Source organism: Eucalyptus grandis, chromosome 7 (genome assembly GCF_016545825.1).
Source record: "Eucalyptus grandis isolate ANBG69807.140 chromosome 7, ASM1654582v1, whole genome shotgun sequence".
Taxonomy (NCBI): domain Eukaryota; kingdom Viridiplantae; phylum Streptophyta; class Magnoliopsida; order Myrtales; family Myrtaceae; genus Eucalyptus; species Eucalyptus grandis.
Window position 1 is genome coordinate 60,268,949 of NC_052618.1, and position 15,366 is coordinate 60,284,314.

General features: G+C 36.5%; 1 protein-coding gene across 1 annotated transcript; it reads right to left on the reverse strand.

Annotated features, from left to right (window-relative positions):
• Nucleotides 1-10,596: 10,596 nt before the first annotated feature.
• LOC104454698 (hypersensitive-induced reaction 1 protein) lies at nucleotides 10,597-13,585 on the reverse strand. Its single transcript, XM_039316697.1, has 6 exons — nucleotides 13,467-13,585; nucleotides 12,220-12,426; nucleotides 11,664-11,784; nucleotides 11,415-11,506; nucleotides 11,248-11,344; nucleotides 10,597-11,006 (listed from the first exon to the last, which is right to left on the reverse strand). Exons 2-6 carry the CDS (start codon nucleotides 12,403-12,405, stop codon nucleotides 10,729-10,731), a joined length of 774 nt encoding a protein of 257 aa, XP_039172631.1. The 5' UTR covers nucleotides 12,406-12,426; nucleotides 13,467-13,585; the 3' UTR covers nucleotides 10,597-10,728.
• Between the last annotated feature and the right edge of the window lie 1,781 nt (nucleotides 13,586-15,366).

The following is a 15,366-nucleotide window of genomic DNA, read 5'->3' on the forward strand; positions in this document are numbered from 1 at the left end:
GCTACACAATAGACTTGGACATGTGAATTACAGGAAAATGCAACATCTAGCTAAAACTCACAACGGTCCATGAGATATTTCTATTCGATTTGACAAGTGTGAAGTGTGTGCACATGCTAAAATCTCTAGAAAACCCTTTAAGTTGGTTTCTAAAAGTACACAACTTCTTGAGTTAATACATTTTGACATTTGTGATTTTCGAAATTACATTACTAAAGGTGGTTGGAAGTATCTAATAACATTTATAGATGATTTTTCTAGATATTGTCATGTCTATTTGTTGAAATCGAAAGATGAGGCTTTTGAAAAATTTTAGATTTTCAAGACTAGAGTAAAACATCAACTCAACTTGAAAATTAATAGGTTTATGAGTGATAGAGGAGGAGAATATACTATGTCAAGGTTCAAGGAATTTTGTACTTCAGAAGGTATAATACTTGAAACCACTGTTCCTTATTCACTCCAATCAAATGGTGTTGCAGAGCGTAAGAATAGAACATTAACTGAAATGTTAAACTCTATGTTACTTACAGTTGGCATGCCCTCCTCCTACTGGGGAGAAATAGTTTTAACTGCTAATCACATCTTGAACAGATTGCAGCACTTTAAGTTGTCTATGACACCTTATGGGATATGGCATAAGTGCCCTTGTAGATATGATACTCTTAAGACTTGGGGCTGTATTGCTTATGTAAGCATACCAAATCCTAAGAAACCTAAGGTGGGATCTAGAACCATTACTTGTGTATATCTAGGTAATGCAGAAGATAGTGTTACAAATAGGTTTTTAGATCTATCTACTAACACAGTGATAGAATCTAGAGATGCAGTGTTCTTCGAAAAGAAGTTTCTCAGAGATCAAGGCTTGAATGTTTCTGGATCTACAAATATGATTTCAGAATCTCCTGTAGAATCTAAAACAAGCCCTTTTGACACTAATTCCACACAGGTGGCTGTTGAACCATTTCCAATTAAAGTATATACAAGAGAGAGAGTTCCCAAAAGTTTTGGTGAAGATTTTGTTACTTACCATCTTGAGGGTGATCCATTCTCCTATCATGAAGCAATGAGATCTAGGGAATCCCTACTGTGAGCAGAAGTCATACATGATGAAATGAGTTCTCTGCTACAGAACCACACTTAACAGCTAGTAAATTTGCCAAAATGGGCTAAAGCTATAGGCTGTAAATGGGTGTTGAAGAAGAAATTGAATAGTGATGGATCAATAGCCAGATACAAAGCACGTTTAGTAGCTAAAGGCTATAAAAAACATAGTGGAATATACTATTTTGATGTTTATTTACCTGTGTGTCATCTATCAACTATAAGAATTCTTCTTGCTTTGACATCTATTGAACACTTTGTAGTGTATCAAATGGATGTAAAAACAACTTTCTTAAATGGGGAGTTAAATGAGGTAATTTACATGGAACAACCGAAATGATATGTTATGAAAGGTCTTGAGGACAAAGTTTGTAAATTGAATAAATCCTTGTATGGTCTTAAACAAACACCTAAGATGTGGCATCTTAAATTTGACAAAGTGGTAAAGAGTTATGGCTTTCAGTCTAGTTATTCAGATAAATGCATTTACCATCGTTCTATGTCAAATAAGATAATCATCATTTGCTTGTATGTTGATGACATGTTAATTCTTGGTTCCGATCATTCTGTAGTGAGTGACGTGAAAGCTACTTTAGTTAAAGAATTTGACATGAAAGATTTTGGTATTGTTAATACCATTCTTAGTATGAAAGTAAGCTTTAAACGGCAAGTCATCTCCCTTAGCCAGACTCGTTATATTGAGCAGCTACTTTCTACTTGGGGATACGATAAGTGTAAACCGAGTGAGACACCATGTGATTATAATAACAGACTGAATCCTAATGAAGGGACCAGTGTTGATCAGTTAAAGTACTCGAAACTGCTTGGTAGTCTCATGTATGCTATGAGTTGCACTAGACCCAACATAGCCTTTACAGTTGGTATGCGGGGTCGTTTTACTAGTAATCCTAGTAAAGAGCATTGGGATGCCCTTGATAGGCTAATGAGATACCTTAAAGGTACTAAAGATTATGTTCTCTATTATTCTGGTTATCCTCCAACTGTGGATGGATATTCTGATGCCTCATGGTGTTCAGATATTGGAAATAGTAAGTCTATTAGTGGATATGTATTCACTTTGGATGGAAATGCTATTACTTGGAAATCCAAACGACAGACTTGTATTGCATTGTTGTTTATGGAATCAAAACCTTTTGCTTTAACCTCAGCCAGCGAAGAGGCATAATGGAGATTCCTTTGACTCGACTAAATATTAATTCTTTGAGCCTATTCTGTGATAATCGAGCAGCTGTCCAAGTCGTCAAGAATGCTCTCTTTAATTCAAAGAGAAGACATGTGAGATTGAGACATGCGTTGTTGAATTATCTGAGAGAACAAAGGGTTATCACCTTGATCGATGTGAGATCGAAGGATAACATAGCCGATACTCTCACCAAAGGTATGCCTAAAGATCGATTATTCAAAACAGTGGGGGAATTGGGGTTAAATACTATATAGACAAGTCTTAACTACCATTTACTTACCTTCTAATTGTGTGTTTTAAATTATTGAATCTTCCTTTATTGGCCACAATGATAAGCACAGTTTATATGTTTCATCGATGTTCACAGTTGCTGACTAATTTGAAAAGGGTGAGTTGTCTCATTTCAAACTTGATGAAGATGACTCTAACCTAATTCAATGTTCTATCGGGGAAACTTGTGTCATTCCAAACTTGATGATACAATTCAACTAGATTGGACCATCCCTTTGGTTAAATGATCTCATTCCAAACTTGATGCTAGATTATTTGATTTTAAGGAATCAGTAACTGTGACATTCCAAATTGAAACATAGAAACAATTGTTTACTTAAGAAGCCTGCTGATCTTGTTCTTAATTGAAACTTGATATTACATAACTAGGTTATTGTAAGTGACTTGACTATTGGTCGTGTTCTTTGAAACTAGACAATAGTTATTCTCTTCCAAATAAACTTAAGTTGATGGCTCTTTGTAAAATACATTATTTAGGTCTTGTTCATAATTTATGAAACTGGTTTGATGCTTATGAACATGATATTATGATGCTTTATGACATCAATATATATTATTCTCTGGCTGATAGAATGGTACTAAGTTTTTAATTCAAATGATTGAATTCATGATAATATGAAATTCATATTTGACATTCTACAGGGGATGGCAGAGATGGAGGAGAGCTTACTGAGTGGGATCCTGACCAAGATGACCTACTTGATAAATGAATATATATCATTTTGAGCGTGTGGGGACTTGACAGTTTACCTGCTATTGCCTATTTTGATGAAATCCATTTACTTGAGACTTGCATTTTGCTATTTCTATTTTGTAAACATTATTATGCATATATTAGTTGTGAACTGAGTCTGAGATTTATTTTGGGGATTTGAATCAGTTTAGATTGAATCTAAAACTCCTAATACTTGTTTTTGATTTGTTGATCTCAGAACAGATTCATAATAAAAATGATTCACTTATTTAGATTGCAAATAATGATTGAGTTTAATACTTTACTACTGAAAACTCTTTGACCGATCTGAGTTGATTGTCTTGGACTGAATGTGGATGATTCATGTTTGTCTGAACATTACACCGACCGCCTTATTGGATTGTGCTGTATGGTGAACATAGGAGGAGATTGTTGGATATATTGTTAATATAATCCAAAATAATATGTTCATATACAAGCCCAATAGGTGAAAGCACGGTTATTTCGGTCCATATGGGCCGGAGCCCAATAACCTACATATAAAAACTCTAGAGTTCCCCTACGCTGGAGGTAACACTGTTGAGTGTTCCAAACTTGACGTCTCTTGGTGTAATACTTCAAGCAACTGCTTCTTCTCTCTCAAACCCATAACCTCCAACAGCAATAGCAACAACAATACCGGTTTGCCACATATTCTAAATTAATTTATGTGCTCCTCACTGCAGAGCAAACTAATGAATTGCTGCTCAAAAAACATGATCTTAGAGCTACTGGCTCAAAAGCATTGCCTGAAGCACATGTTAATTTTGAGAAAAATATTGACCATTTTAAGGGCTATAAGTGCAGGCAAGAACATAATCCTAGAAGGGATGGCAGGAAATTTAACCGCCCTATGAAATCAAACTTTGGCCTAAATCATGGCAAAGAAAAGAAGCCAAAGAATGTGATTAATGAAAGTATTTGTTATCGATGTAGCATGATTGGACACTGGTCACGTACCTGTCGTACGCCAAAACATTTTGTTGATCTATACCAGGCATCTTTAAAGAATACAGGCAAGCGTGGTGAATCTTATGCCATTGAAATCAATCCTACTACCATAACCACTGTTAAGGCCAACAATATTTCCGTTGGTAGGACTCCTCTTGCTCCTGAAGTAGCAAATGCATCCTTGGATGTCTTTGATTTCTTTGAGGACCTCTGATTACTTTGAACTTCGAATTTTATGTTATTTCGCTTTAAATGTATTACATTTTTATTGTTCTTTAATATAGTTATAAAATGCTTATGAACCTTATATAATATTTATTTTGAAATTTTATTCGACTCTATAACTAATATGCAACTTTTATGATACTTGACACCTGAAGTTGTCAACATAAATGCAAATGGAAAATATCGAGAAAAATGAAGATATTTGTTTGCTTGATAGTGCAACAATACATACTATATTTCGTAGTATACATTTTTTCTCGAGTATGATATTGCGTAAGGCACAAATCCATACAATATCAGGTCCTGTTCCGATTATTGATGGTTTTGGGAATGCTACAATTATTTTGCCAAATGGCACAATCCTGCATATTGAGAATGCGTTTCTAAGCATTAGATCAAAAAGGAATCTGCTTAGTTTCAAAGATGTACGCCATAATGGATACCATATTGAGACTATTTATGAACAAGATAAGAAACATATTGGCATTTCCTCTTATAAGATAGGCCTGAAGACCATCCTTGAGAAGCTAGAAGCTTTTTTTATGAGTTTGTATTGTGTCATGATTAAGGCTGTTGAAACCTATGCCACCACATCCTAAAGATTGGTAAACCCTGATCAGTTTGGACCGTGGCATGACCGCCTTGGTCATCCTAGCGCTTCAATGATGCGTAGGATAATTCAAAATACAAAATGGCACCCTTTAAAAGATATAAATGTATTGTTGTCCAAAGATTATAATTGTGAGGCTTGCTCACAAGGAAAGCTCATTATCAAACCTTCTATAACAAAGGTTAATCTTGAATTTCCTTTATTCTTGCAAAGAATTCATGGTGATATTTGTGGACCAATACAACTACCAATTGGACCATTTCGATATTTTGTGACATTAATGGACGCATCCTATAGATGGTCCAATGTTTGCCTATTATCTACGTGTAATGTCGCATTTGCACATTTACTTACGCAAATTATAAAGCTTCGGGCACAATTCCCTGATTATCCAATTAAGAGCATAAGAATGGATAATGCTGGTGAATTTACATCAAAGAGTTTTGATACCTATTGTGATTCACTCGGAATCGAGGTTGAGCACCCAGTTAGTTACATATATTCATACTCAAAATGGATTGGTAGAATTATTGATTAAACATATCCAAATCATTGCCCGGACTCTATTATTGAGAACAAATCTCAACGATACAGCATGGGGCCATGTAGTTTTGCATGCAGCAGCTCTAATAAAATTACGCCCCACTGCTAGTCTTTTACAATCTCCCATTCAAATGGTTCTTGGTTATGAACCGGATATTTCACATTTACACACCTTTGGTTGTGCAGTACAGATGCCTGTAGCACCGCCAAAAAGAACGAAAATGGGTCCCCAACGCTGTTTAGGCATTTATGTTGGGTTTAAATCACCATCCATCATTAGGTTCTTGGAACCAACTACCGGTGATCTTTTTACTGCCAGATTTGCAGATTTTCATTTTGATGAGACTAGGTTTCCATCATTGGGATACCTACAACTTCAATGACTGCAAAACAAAAACCAGTTAAGGTTTTCTTCTAGAATGAGAAAAATTTATCTCAATTAGACCCAATGACTCTTGAATGTGAAAATGAAGTGCAGCGTATAATCCATTTACAGGTTATGGCCAATAGACTTCCCGACGCATTTAATGATGCTATTAAGATAACGAAGTCTCATATTCCAGCTGCAAATACTCCAGTTAGGATAGCTGTTCCCGAAGAACAGGCTAACATGGATTAAAATCCCCCACACTTGAAGCGTGGTAGACCAATAGAATCAAAAGATACTGCTCCTCGAAAATGAAGGGGGAAAGAATTAGGAATCCGCTCCAGAAGAGCCTAGCGTTGTACTTGCTCCTAAAAAGCTTATTGCCCCTGAAGAGGCGCAAACCCATGAAAGGAACACCAATCCCGGGAATACTGAGAATTACATTACATATTGTAATGAAATTTGGGATCGAAATGAAATCATCATTAATGATACTTTTGCATTCTCAATTGCTCATAAAATTATGGATGATGATTGTGAGCCGCAATCTATTATTGAATACCGTCAAAGGCAAGATTAGCCTAAATGGGAGGAAGCAATTAAGGCTGAATTAGCTTTCCTAGCTAAACGAGAGGTTTTTGGACCCGTAACTTGTATCTTCAATAATGTAAAGCCTGTTGGATATAAATGGGTATTTATCCGAAAACAAAATGAGAAAAATGAGGATATCAGGTATAAAGCCTGACTCGTTGCCCAAAAATTCTCCCAGAGACCTGAGATTGATTATAATGAGACATATTCACCTATGATAGATATGATTACATTTCGTTTTCTTATTAGCCTAGCAATCTTTGAAAGATCGGAAATGCATCTTATGGACATTGTGACGGCATATTTATATGCACATTAGACTCTGATATTTATATGAAAATTCCTGAGGGATTCAAAATGCCCGAAGCATGCACTCCCCGCAATTTATTCTCAATAAAATTGCAAAGATCCTTGTACGGGTTAAAAAAATTCGGTCGCATGTGGTATCAACACCTAAGTGAGTACCTAATTAAGGAAATGTATAAGAATGATCCTATCTGCCCATGCGTGTTTATTAAGAAATCATAAACTGGATTTGTTATTGTAGCAGTTTATATCAACGGTATAAATTTAATTGGAACTCTAGAAGAGTTAGCTGAAACTGCTAAATATTTGAAAATGGAGTTTGAAGTTAAAGATTTGGGTAAAACCAAACTTTGTCTTGGTCTAGAGCTTGAGCATAAAGCAAATGAAATAATCGTCCATCAATCAGCATACGTTGAAAGATTGCTTAAATGTTTCAACATGGACAAAGCTCACCCATTGAGTACCCCTATGGTTGTAAGGTCTCTCGATCCCCAAAAGGACCCATTTCATCCTAGAGAATCTAATGAAAAGATACTTGGTCCTGAAGTACCATATCTCAATGCAATTGGGACTTTGATATACTTGGCACAATGTACGAGACCAAATATCGCTTTTGCGGTAAATTTATTGGCACGTTTTAGTTCTGAGCCAACTCGGAGACATTTGAATGAAGTTAAACATATTTTCCATTATCTTCGATGAACCATAGATTTGGGATTATATTATTCCAAAGATTCTACTAACTCTGGTTTAGTTGGATATGCTGATGCTGGATATAGATCCGATCCACATAAGGCTCGCTCTCAAACCGGGTATTTATTTTGTTATAATGACACTGCTATTTCTTGGCATTCTACAAAGCAATCGCTAGTAGCTACATCTTCTAACCACTTTAAGATTATTACTTTATATGAAGCTGGAAGAGAGTGTGTTTGGTTAAGATCCGTTATAACACATATTCATAATTCTTGTTGCTTAATACTGGTTACAAATTCTCTCACTATAATTTATGAAGATAATGCTGCTTATGTTGCACAAGTTAGGGGAGGATATATCAAAGGTGATAGGACCAAGCATATCTCGCCGAAATTTTTCTATACTCATGAACTCCAAGAAAGTCGACAAATTGATGTTAAATAGATTAAATCCATAAATAATCTGGCAGATCTTTTTACCAAATCATTGCCAACATCAAGTTTTGAGAAATTAGTATATGGCATTGGTATACAGCGAGTTCACAAGATGCAAGATTGATTAGCCCCAGAAGTGGCTATATGGCTCAATTGAGAGGGAGATATTATGAACTATGCATTGCGGCATTGATATGCGGCGAGTTGACAAGATGCAAGAATAATTAGCCCCAGCAATGGCTATATATGCATTGCACTATTTTTTTCTTTTTGTCTAGTTTTTTTCCACAGGGTTTTTCCGGCTTAAAGTTTTTAACGAGACAATTAATGCATCCATAAAATGGAGAGATCATAACATTTGTGCTCTGCACTCTTTTTCCCTTTTGTCCGGTTTTTGTCCCACTGGGTTTTTCCGGCTTAAGGTTTTTAATAAGGCAATATCATTCGATGCACATTCGTAATGAATACAATGAATATTCAAGGGGGAGTGTTATGAAATACATGAATGAATATTCATTATATTCATCTTATCTAATGTACTTATTATGGTACATTCGTATCATACATTCTAAGTACATCTCCATTATCATGTACATGTATCATTCGATACATTAATATTAATGATAAGTACATTCTTGTTCTCCTATAAATAAGAGTTTACTTTTGATGTACAACATAGACACACAGTGAAATACAGTGATACACTGGGAATAAAACTCTCTCCTTTGGCTTTCTATACTATCTCTGGTGTTCATTTGCTTTCTCTTCTCGATCTCTTCTCTATTATATATTCGCAATACAATATTTTACAACAATACTGGAAATAAAACTCTCTCCTCTAGCTTTCTCTACTATCTCTAGTGTTCACTTGCTTTCTTTTCTCAATCTCTTCTCTATTATATAGTCGCAATACAATATTTTACAACAATTTCATATGTGACCAAAAAAATATATTTATTTCATAAATAACAAACCTTTTAAATTATTGGGCTTTTCTGCTTATTATTGGGATGGATCGAGAAACAAGCCTACATGCTGGTTTCTTCTTCTTCTTTTGGGGTCAATAGGCCCAAATTGTTTATGCCTAGGTAATTGGATTGGATTCTTAGCGAACACATGCAATACGTGTGTCTGTGTGTCTCTACTAGTTTGCAAAATATATTTGCTGATTATATTGCATAACGGCTGTAGTTGTTTCGTTAATATCTCCGATTTTAAATAGGAAAGGTGGGGAATGGATAATCAAGAGTCATCTAGTTTCTCACGATTTTTTTATGTGTGTCAAATCAGCGTCCGACCTTATTCATTATAAGAAGTTGTGTGTTTCTTGATAGACCCTAATCTTTGGAAACTTATTGATGGTATTGATGGAAATGACAACTATGCCAATTGCAATACTATATCCTTTGATGCAAGCTCTTTCTCTCGTCATTAAAATACAATTTTTTTTTTAATGTTATGTCCAAGATTGCTACTTGTACTGACATCAAAATCACGTCCTCCGTGGCAGCATGTACTTTTGTTATGGACTAAGATTTAAAACATTCTTCAGCTTCCTTACATAACTCATTAGACGAAAATTGTAATGATTCCATCTTATGATTTAAATCAAGTTGAGAGGTTTGGATGGCATACAAAGCCCTGTTTATATCGGAATTGGGTCTGTCTTCAATACAACAGCCTTATATGGTTATGAAACTCCTGACAAGCCAAAGCATAGAAAGTCAGGAATCCTATCTTATCTCTGTGGTGGATCATGAAAGAAAGCAACATCGAGTTAAAAGGGCTCCGACAAGAAGCCTAGCAAACAGAAAACACAGGAAACAACGATAGTGCAGAGGAATAGACCTGTCCGACCAAAAAAACATTAAAAAAAAAAAAAAACACAGAAAACAACGATAGTGCAGAGGATCGCATCCCTACAAATGTAGTGCTGAGACAAGAGTACAGTCGCTCGAATGGTTCAACTAATTACAGTTTGGCCTCAATCGGACACAAATTTTATTAAACCAAATTAACCCCAATTAGCTTGGAAAAAAAAAACTGGATACCAAGTTCTGAACGGATAGATCTTTCGATTCGTTTTCCCATAAGAGTCGTAATTGCCAAGAGAGCAGACCTATCACTATCTAAATCTGATCAACACGATGCACAAAAATTCGATGTTCTTTAATAATTTGCACGCCTGAACGAGATCGTTCCTTATTCGACCGTCCCATTAAATGTGTGGTTGGGGAGAGGGGGATTGCGAGTACAAGTGTGATCAAGCAGACAGGCTGTCAATTTGGGTGGTCATAAGAGAGCATTTAAATGATTTACTCTCCAGATGATGTACGTCTGAGATCTAGTCACAACGAGCGCATCCTTAAGAACCAAAAATAACAACGTTTAGTTGCCCAGTTGATTGTTACTTTCAGTGACAAACTACATCTTAGGTTGCATTAGGGCGAAAACAACTCCAAGCTGTCTCATCTTTCCCAGCCAAATTTTCAGAAGAAAAGCAAATGCCCTCAACCACTGGAGGAGGTTCCGACGGTATAGGAGCTAGTGCACAATCATGGCATAGAAAATAATTACAAAGATAAAATGAGTCATTCATATCTTTTCATACTGACATGGGACGCAGTCAGGACACAATCACGACCAGACATAAGAAGTCCATTTTGACCACTTCTACCCTAATTTCAGATTATTTTCTGACGAAAGCATTGCGTGTGCTGCGCTGATTTCTCTCATGGTGTCAAAGTATTGGGTCACGATATCCATGTCCATGACGTCATTTGCAGTTTCTTGTGGGACATTCTCTGAGAAGCCAAGCTCACTATATCTCAAGCCATCCACAATGGTCTGATGCTGGGGAGCAATACTCAGCCCAGGAAGGTTCTTGGACACAGCCTTGCCTTCAGCTCTCTTAATTTGCTGAATCTTTTCTGCTACAGCCTTCATGTTTGCTGCAACCCACAGTCCAAAATGTAAACAAACTTTGCAGTAAAGTCACATGATGCAGATCTAAATATACTTTTATGCAATGGCCATGAACCGTATTAACAGTAAAGCACACTAAGTTTAAATTTACCATATGGCCTCTTAGAGCTGCAAATGACGCGATGTCATGTATCACTAACCATTCCAAAATTTTACCATGTTGAGCAATTATCTAGAATCAATTGGCAATTGAAACTTCAAGGTTACCAGAATTAATTTCCTTCATAGCTTCCTTAATGAGCATATGCGGCATAATGTCAACGATGAGGGTCTGCACAACCCCGTACCCATAGTCAGACATAGCCTGCAAAATTGAGAGAACTCCGGTTCAGATCATCTCTCATGTTAAAATCAAGAAGTCTGGAGTGGACAACCTTTTCAAGCTCTTTATCAACAGCTTTGGCAATTTCATTCCTCCGCTCAAAAGTGTCTTGCAAGTTTAGCTTGGCAACACTAGCTCTGGTCACTGGAATGATTGAAAAAACAAAAACAGGGATACAATAGTTGTTGATTACCCAACGTGTTAATGGAAGGACTAAACTATGTTACTTGCATATAAAATTGTACAAAATTGTTCCGATACTATATTTACACTGGTGTGATGAAATTCAATTGGCAAATACCACTGATCACATAGGTCTTGATCAGACTCCTTGTGTCACTGAGCTTGTAGAAGACATCAACTGCTTTATCTGCAAGGGCTTGGTATTGCACAGATGCAACAATATAGACAAATGCATTGTCCTATGAGAAAAATATCACGTCAGGCCATTACCTATTCAAGCATTCACAAGTCAATTGGTAACAAGTGATGAGCTACCATATCACAGGACTGAAACGAAAAAAGGAAATTGACAAATTCATCAACATTCAACTTTAAATGCACCCAAAAAGAAAAAAAAAACTCTAAATTCGCAAATTATTCTAAATACATCAATAGACCCGCACTAATATTTCTCGACAAGCCCACAAAAGCTAGTTTAATTGCGAAAATGTAGTTCTCGTGATGGTTTGAGCACAGGACATTCAAAGAGTGATGTTTAAACATTTTTTGTTTTCCACTAAGATGATCACTGGCGCATTTGTGTACTATTGCAAAAACGTCTAGAATGAAATCTAGGAGTTTGCACAACGAAAAAAGATGAACTTTACAAGGCAAATCTACATGATTGAACAAACCTTGGTCTTGGCTTCGCAATTCACATCCAACTGCTGCGATCGGAGTGAGAGATTGCCAGCTCGCTGATATCCGAGAATCCAAGGAAGAAAATGGCACCCAGGTTCCAGTACTTCTTCAAACTTGCCGAATCTCTCCTTAATAGCTACTGTGGACTCGTCAACTTGAATGCAACAGAGGTTACCCATCTTATGTCTTTCAATTGGATCCTTGGAAGAAGAAAAACACAACATTACTTCTATGTCCTGACTCCTATGAGTGCAGGAACGTGAAATATCCAATGCCAAGCAGAACATAAAAAAAAATTGAAACAGGAAAAAGCTCCAAATTTCATACACCTCAAGCAAAATAAAATCACAACGAGAGAAAGAGTTCCGTATCATTCAGAGAAAGAAGATCAATAAATTAAAGGAACAGAGAAAGAATGCCATAACCATTGGACAATTCAGCAATACAAGAAAAGTTTGCACTACAGGAAGGAGATGTAAGCGACAGGACTCTAGCACACCAAGCACACAAACGAGGGAGGGAGAGGGTTAGAAACAGTAACTATGCGGAAGATGGATGGAAAAATGACTGGAGGAAGATGAAATAAGAATTGCAAATTTTAAACATGCACACGCACACACAGAGAGACAAGGAATTACATTTTTCAGTAGCAAATTGGCACGGAATGGCTTGGAGTAAGATAGGATTGGGAGACTTCTTTAAGACCAGAGCAGATGCTGTTGTTAAATGCTTTCAAATACAATGTTCAGTATTAAGATCGAAACGCGAAACACTTTCGTTGATGAAGATATTAAAAACGTAGTTGAGCATCTAAGCTGTAACCTCGCTGTAACCTCTTAACAAGGATAATAAATTGCATTCCATGCGAAGAAGAAACTGTTCTTGGTCGGACCACCATACATTCACGTCAGAGTATTTCCTTGAAACTCTACTACCGGGCAACTTCACTTCTTCAGTTCGAATTGTTCCCGATACTTTTCCACGTTAACGAGATTAAAGTCACAAATTAGAGGCACCAGCGAACTAACTCGGTGCAGACCGCGGAATCGCAAACCCAACAACTTCTCCACATCAAATTACACCAAGAAAACAACGGACAACGATCAAGAAATCGAGCACTTGGTGCCCACCATTCCAAAAGAGGAAAAAACAGGAATTCCTCTGGCGAGTGGGGTTCTGAAGATTCCGAGAAAACCACATGGAGACTGAAACGTCGAGAGAACAAAGACCGAAAATTTACCTTAATCGTCTTTCCTTCGTGGCTGTGTCAGCGACCGTACAAACCCTAAGGAGGTTCAGAGCGTGGGGAGACAGGAAGTAGTTGACCCAGAGACAGATTCACTTTACTCTGGCGAAGGAGATATAAGCGTGTCGGTAGATCAACCGGGCTGGGAGATTCTGTGGATTGAAAATGAATTTGAACAAATTCAAGATTGGTTGCACATCTACGAACTAATTTGAATGATACTTATCAATAAATTTAAAAAGGGATTTTGATATATTATCTTAGGGACATTAAGACGCAACGAAATTGTTTTGAAATTAGGAAAAAAATTGTAATCTCAATTTCGAATCATGGGAAATTCATGTGATAATGTTATATTTAGAAAATTTAAGATTCTTGAAAATTTATCTATATGACCGTATGACAAGCGGTATAAGATATTTATGAAATTGAAAAGGGATAGAGATCTCCGACTCCATGTAGCATTATTAAGCGCCTCGACAAATCTCAACAATTAATGTATAAATTTCAATAACAGACGGTATTTCTATGGATCAAATTTTGTAACTACCAAAGTATTAACATTTTTTGCAAATTGATAGTTTGGATAGATGAGGCATCAAATGAAGACAACTATAGTGAATTACTGGGGTGGCCACGATTCGCGCACGAGAATGGGGAGGTGGGGTTTATGGGGTTTCCCAAGTGGGGCTGCCAAGCTCCTCGTAGAGGAGTTCCAGTGACCCGAAATACACTTGGCCAACCAAATCCAAAATAAATAAATAAATAAAACAACGATGGTGCGGAGGAGCTCATCCATGCAAACGGAGTCTAGAGACTAGACTACACCCGCTCAAATAGTTTAACTGATAATAGGTTGGTCTCAATTAGACACATTTTTTTTTAATCCATATTAACCTCTGTTAGTTTGAAAAATAAAATAAAATTGGATACTAAGTTTGGTAAGATCCTTCGATTTGTTTTTCCCATAGGAGTTGTAATTATCAAGGGAGTAGGCCTATCCATATCTACCTAAATCTGATCAACACGTTGCATAAAATTCAACATTTTGGTTAATAGTTATGGAAAGATATAAAACTTGTCACGAAAGTACAATTGAGTCCCACTTAATGGGATGGTCAAATGACAAATGAATGGGTGGATTTGGGACTAAAATCGAGCTCAAGAAAAACCTCGTTCAGGCATGCGAATGTAATAAGCATATAAGTTGTCAAGTTTGAGATTGACTCTACTTGCAGACTCGATAACAAAGTCGACTTAAGCTCGATCCATCATTAACTTTCCTGCTTTGATTTCGAAGTTAATTGAAATCAAATTACAGTAAAAGATTTGAGATGAACAAGCTCAATTCAACTACAGTGGACTTATGATAAAATTAAGCTCGGGCTCAATCGACTCAAACATCGTGAATTTGCTAACTCATTAGTGGAAATTCGAGTCGAGCGCGATCCAATATCAACTTTCCTGCTTCGATTGTGGCTCGACTGGCAACTCAATAATCTAGTTCCATTTGACTATCATTGACTTATAAATGAACTTAAGCCGGAGCACGATAAGCTCAATTATTTTAAAAGGGATTTTTTTGTTCAACCGCAAAATACTTTTGAAAATAACAGAAAAGAAGTTAGGGTAGACTCACGAGCTTGTCGAATTGAGAATCAACAAACTTGAGCTCGACTTGATGAGTAATCGAAGTAGCTCGAACTTGACTTGAAATTAGGCAAGTCAAATCCCGAGATGTCATTGAAACTATAGGCGTTAGGAAGTCATTTTCTTGAATTTTAATTTTCTTAGGAAAATATTTTCTGTTGAATTATTTTTCTAAGCGAACCAAATATAAAAAAATAAGAGAAATATTTTATGCTAAACAAACGTATCTTAAGTGTCCAATCAC

What these genes read in the sequence shown, in the direction of transcription:
- LOC104454698 (XM_039316697.1), bottom strand. Translation starts at nt 12,405, where the DNA reads ATGGGTAACCTCTGTTGCATTCAAGTTGACGAGTCCACAGTAGCTATT. An exon ending in ATTGCGAAGCCAAGACCAAG is followed by an intron (nt 11,785 to 12,219) that starts GTTTGTTCAATC and finishes TTTTTCTCATAG; the next exon opens with GACAATGCATTTGTCTATAT. An exon ending in CAAGACCTATGTGATCAGTG is followed by an intron (nt 11,507 to 11,663) that starts GTATTTGCCAAT and finishes CAATCATTCCAG; the next exon opens with TGACCAGAGCTAGTGTTGCC.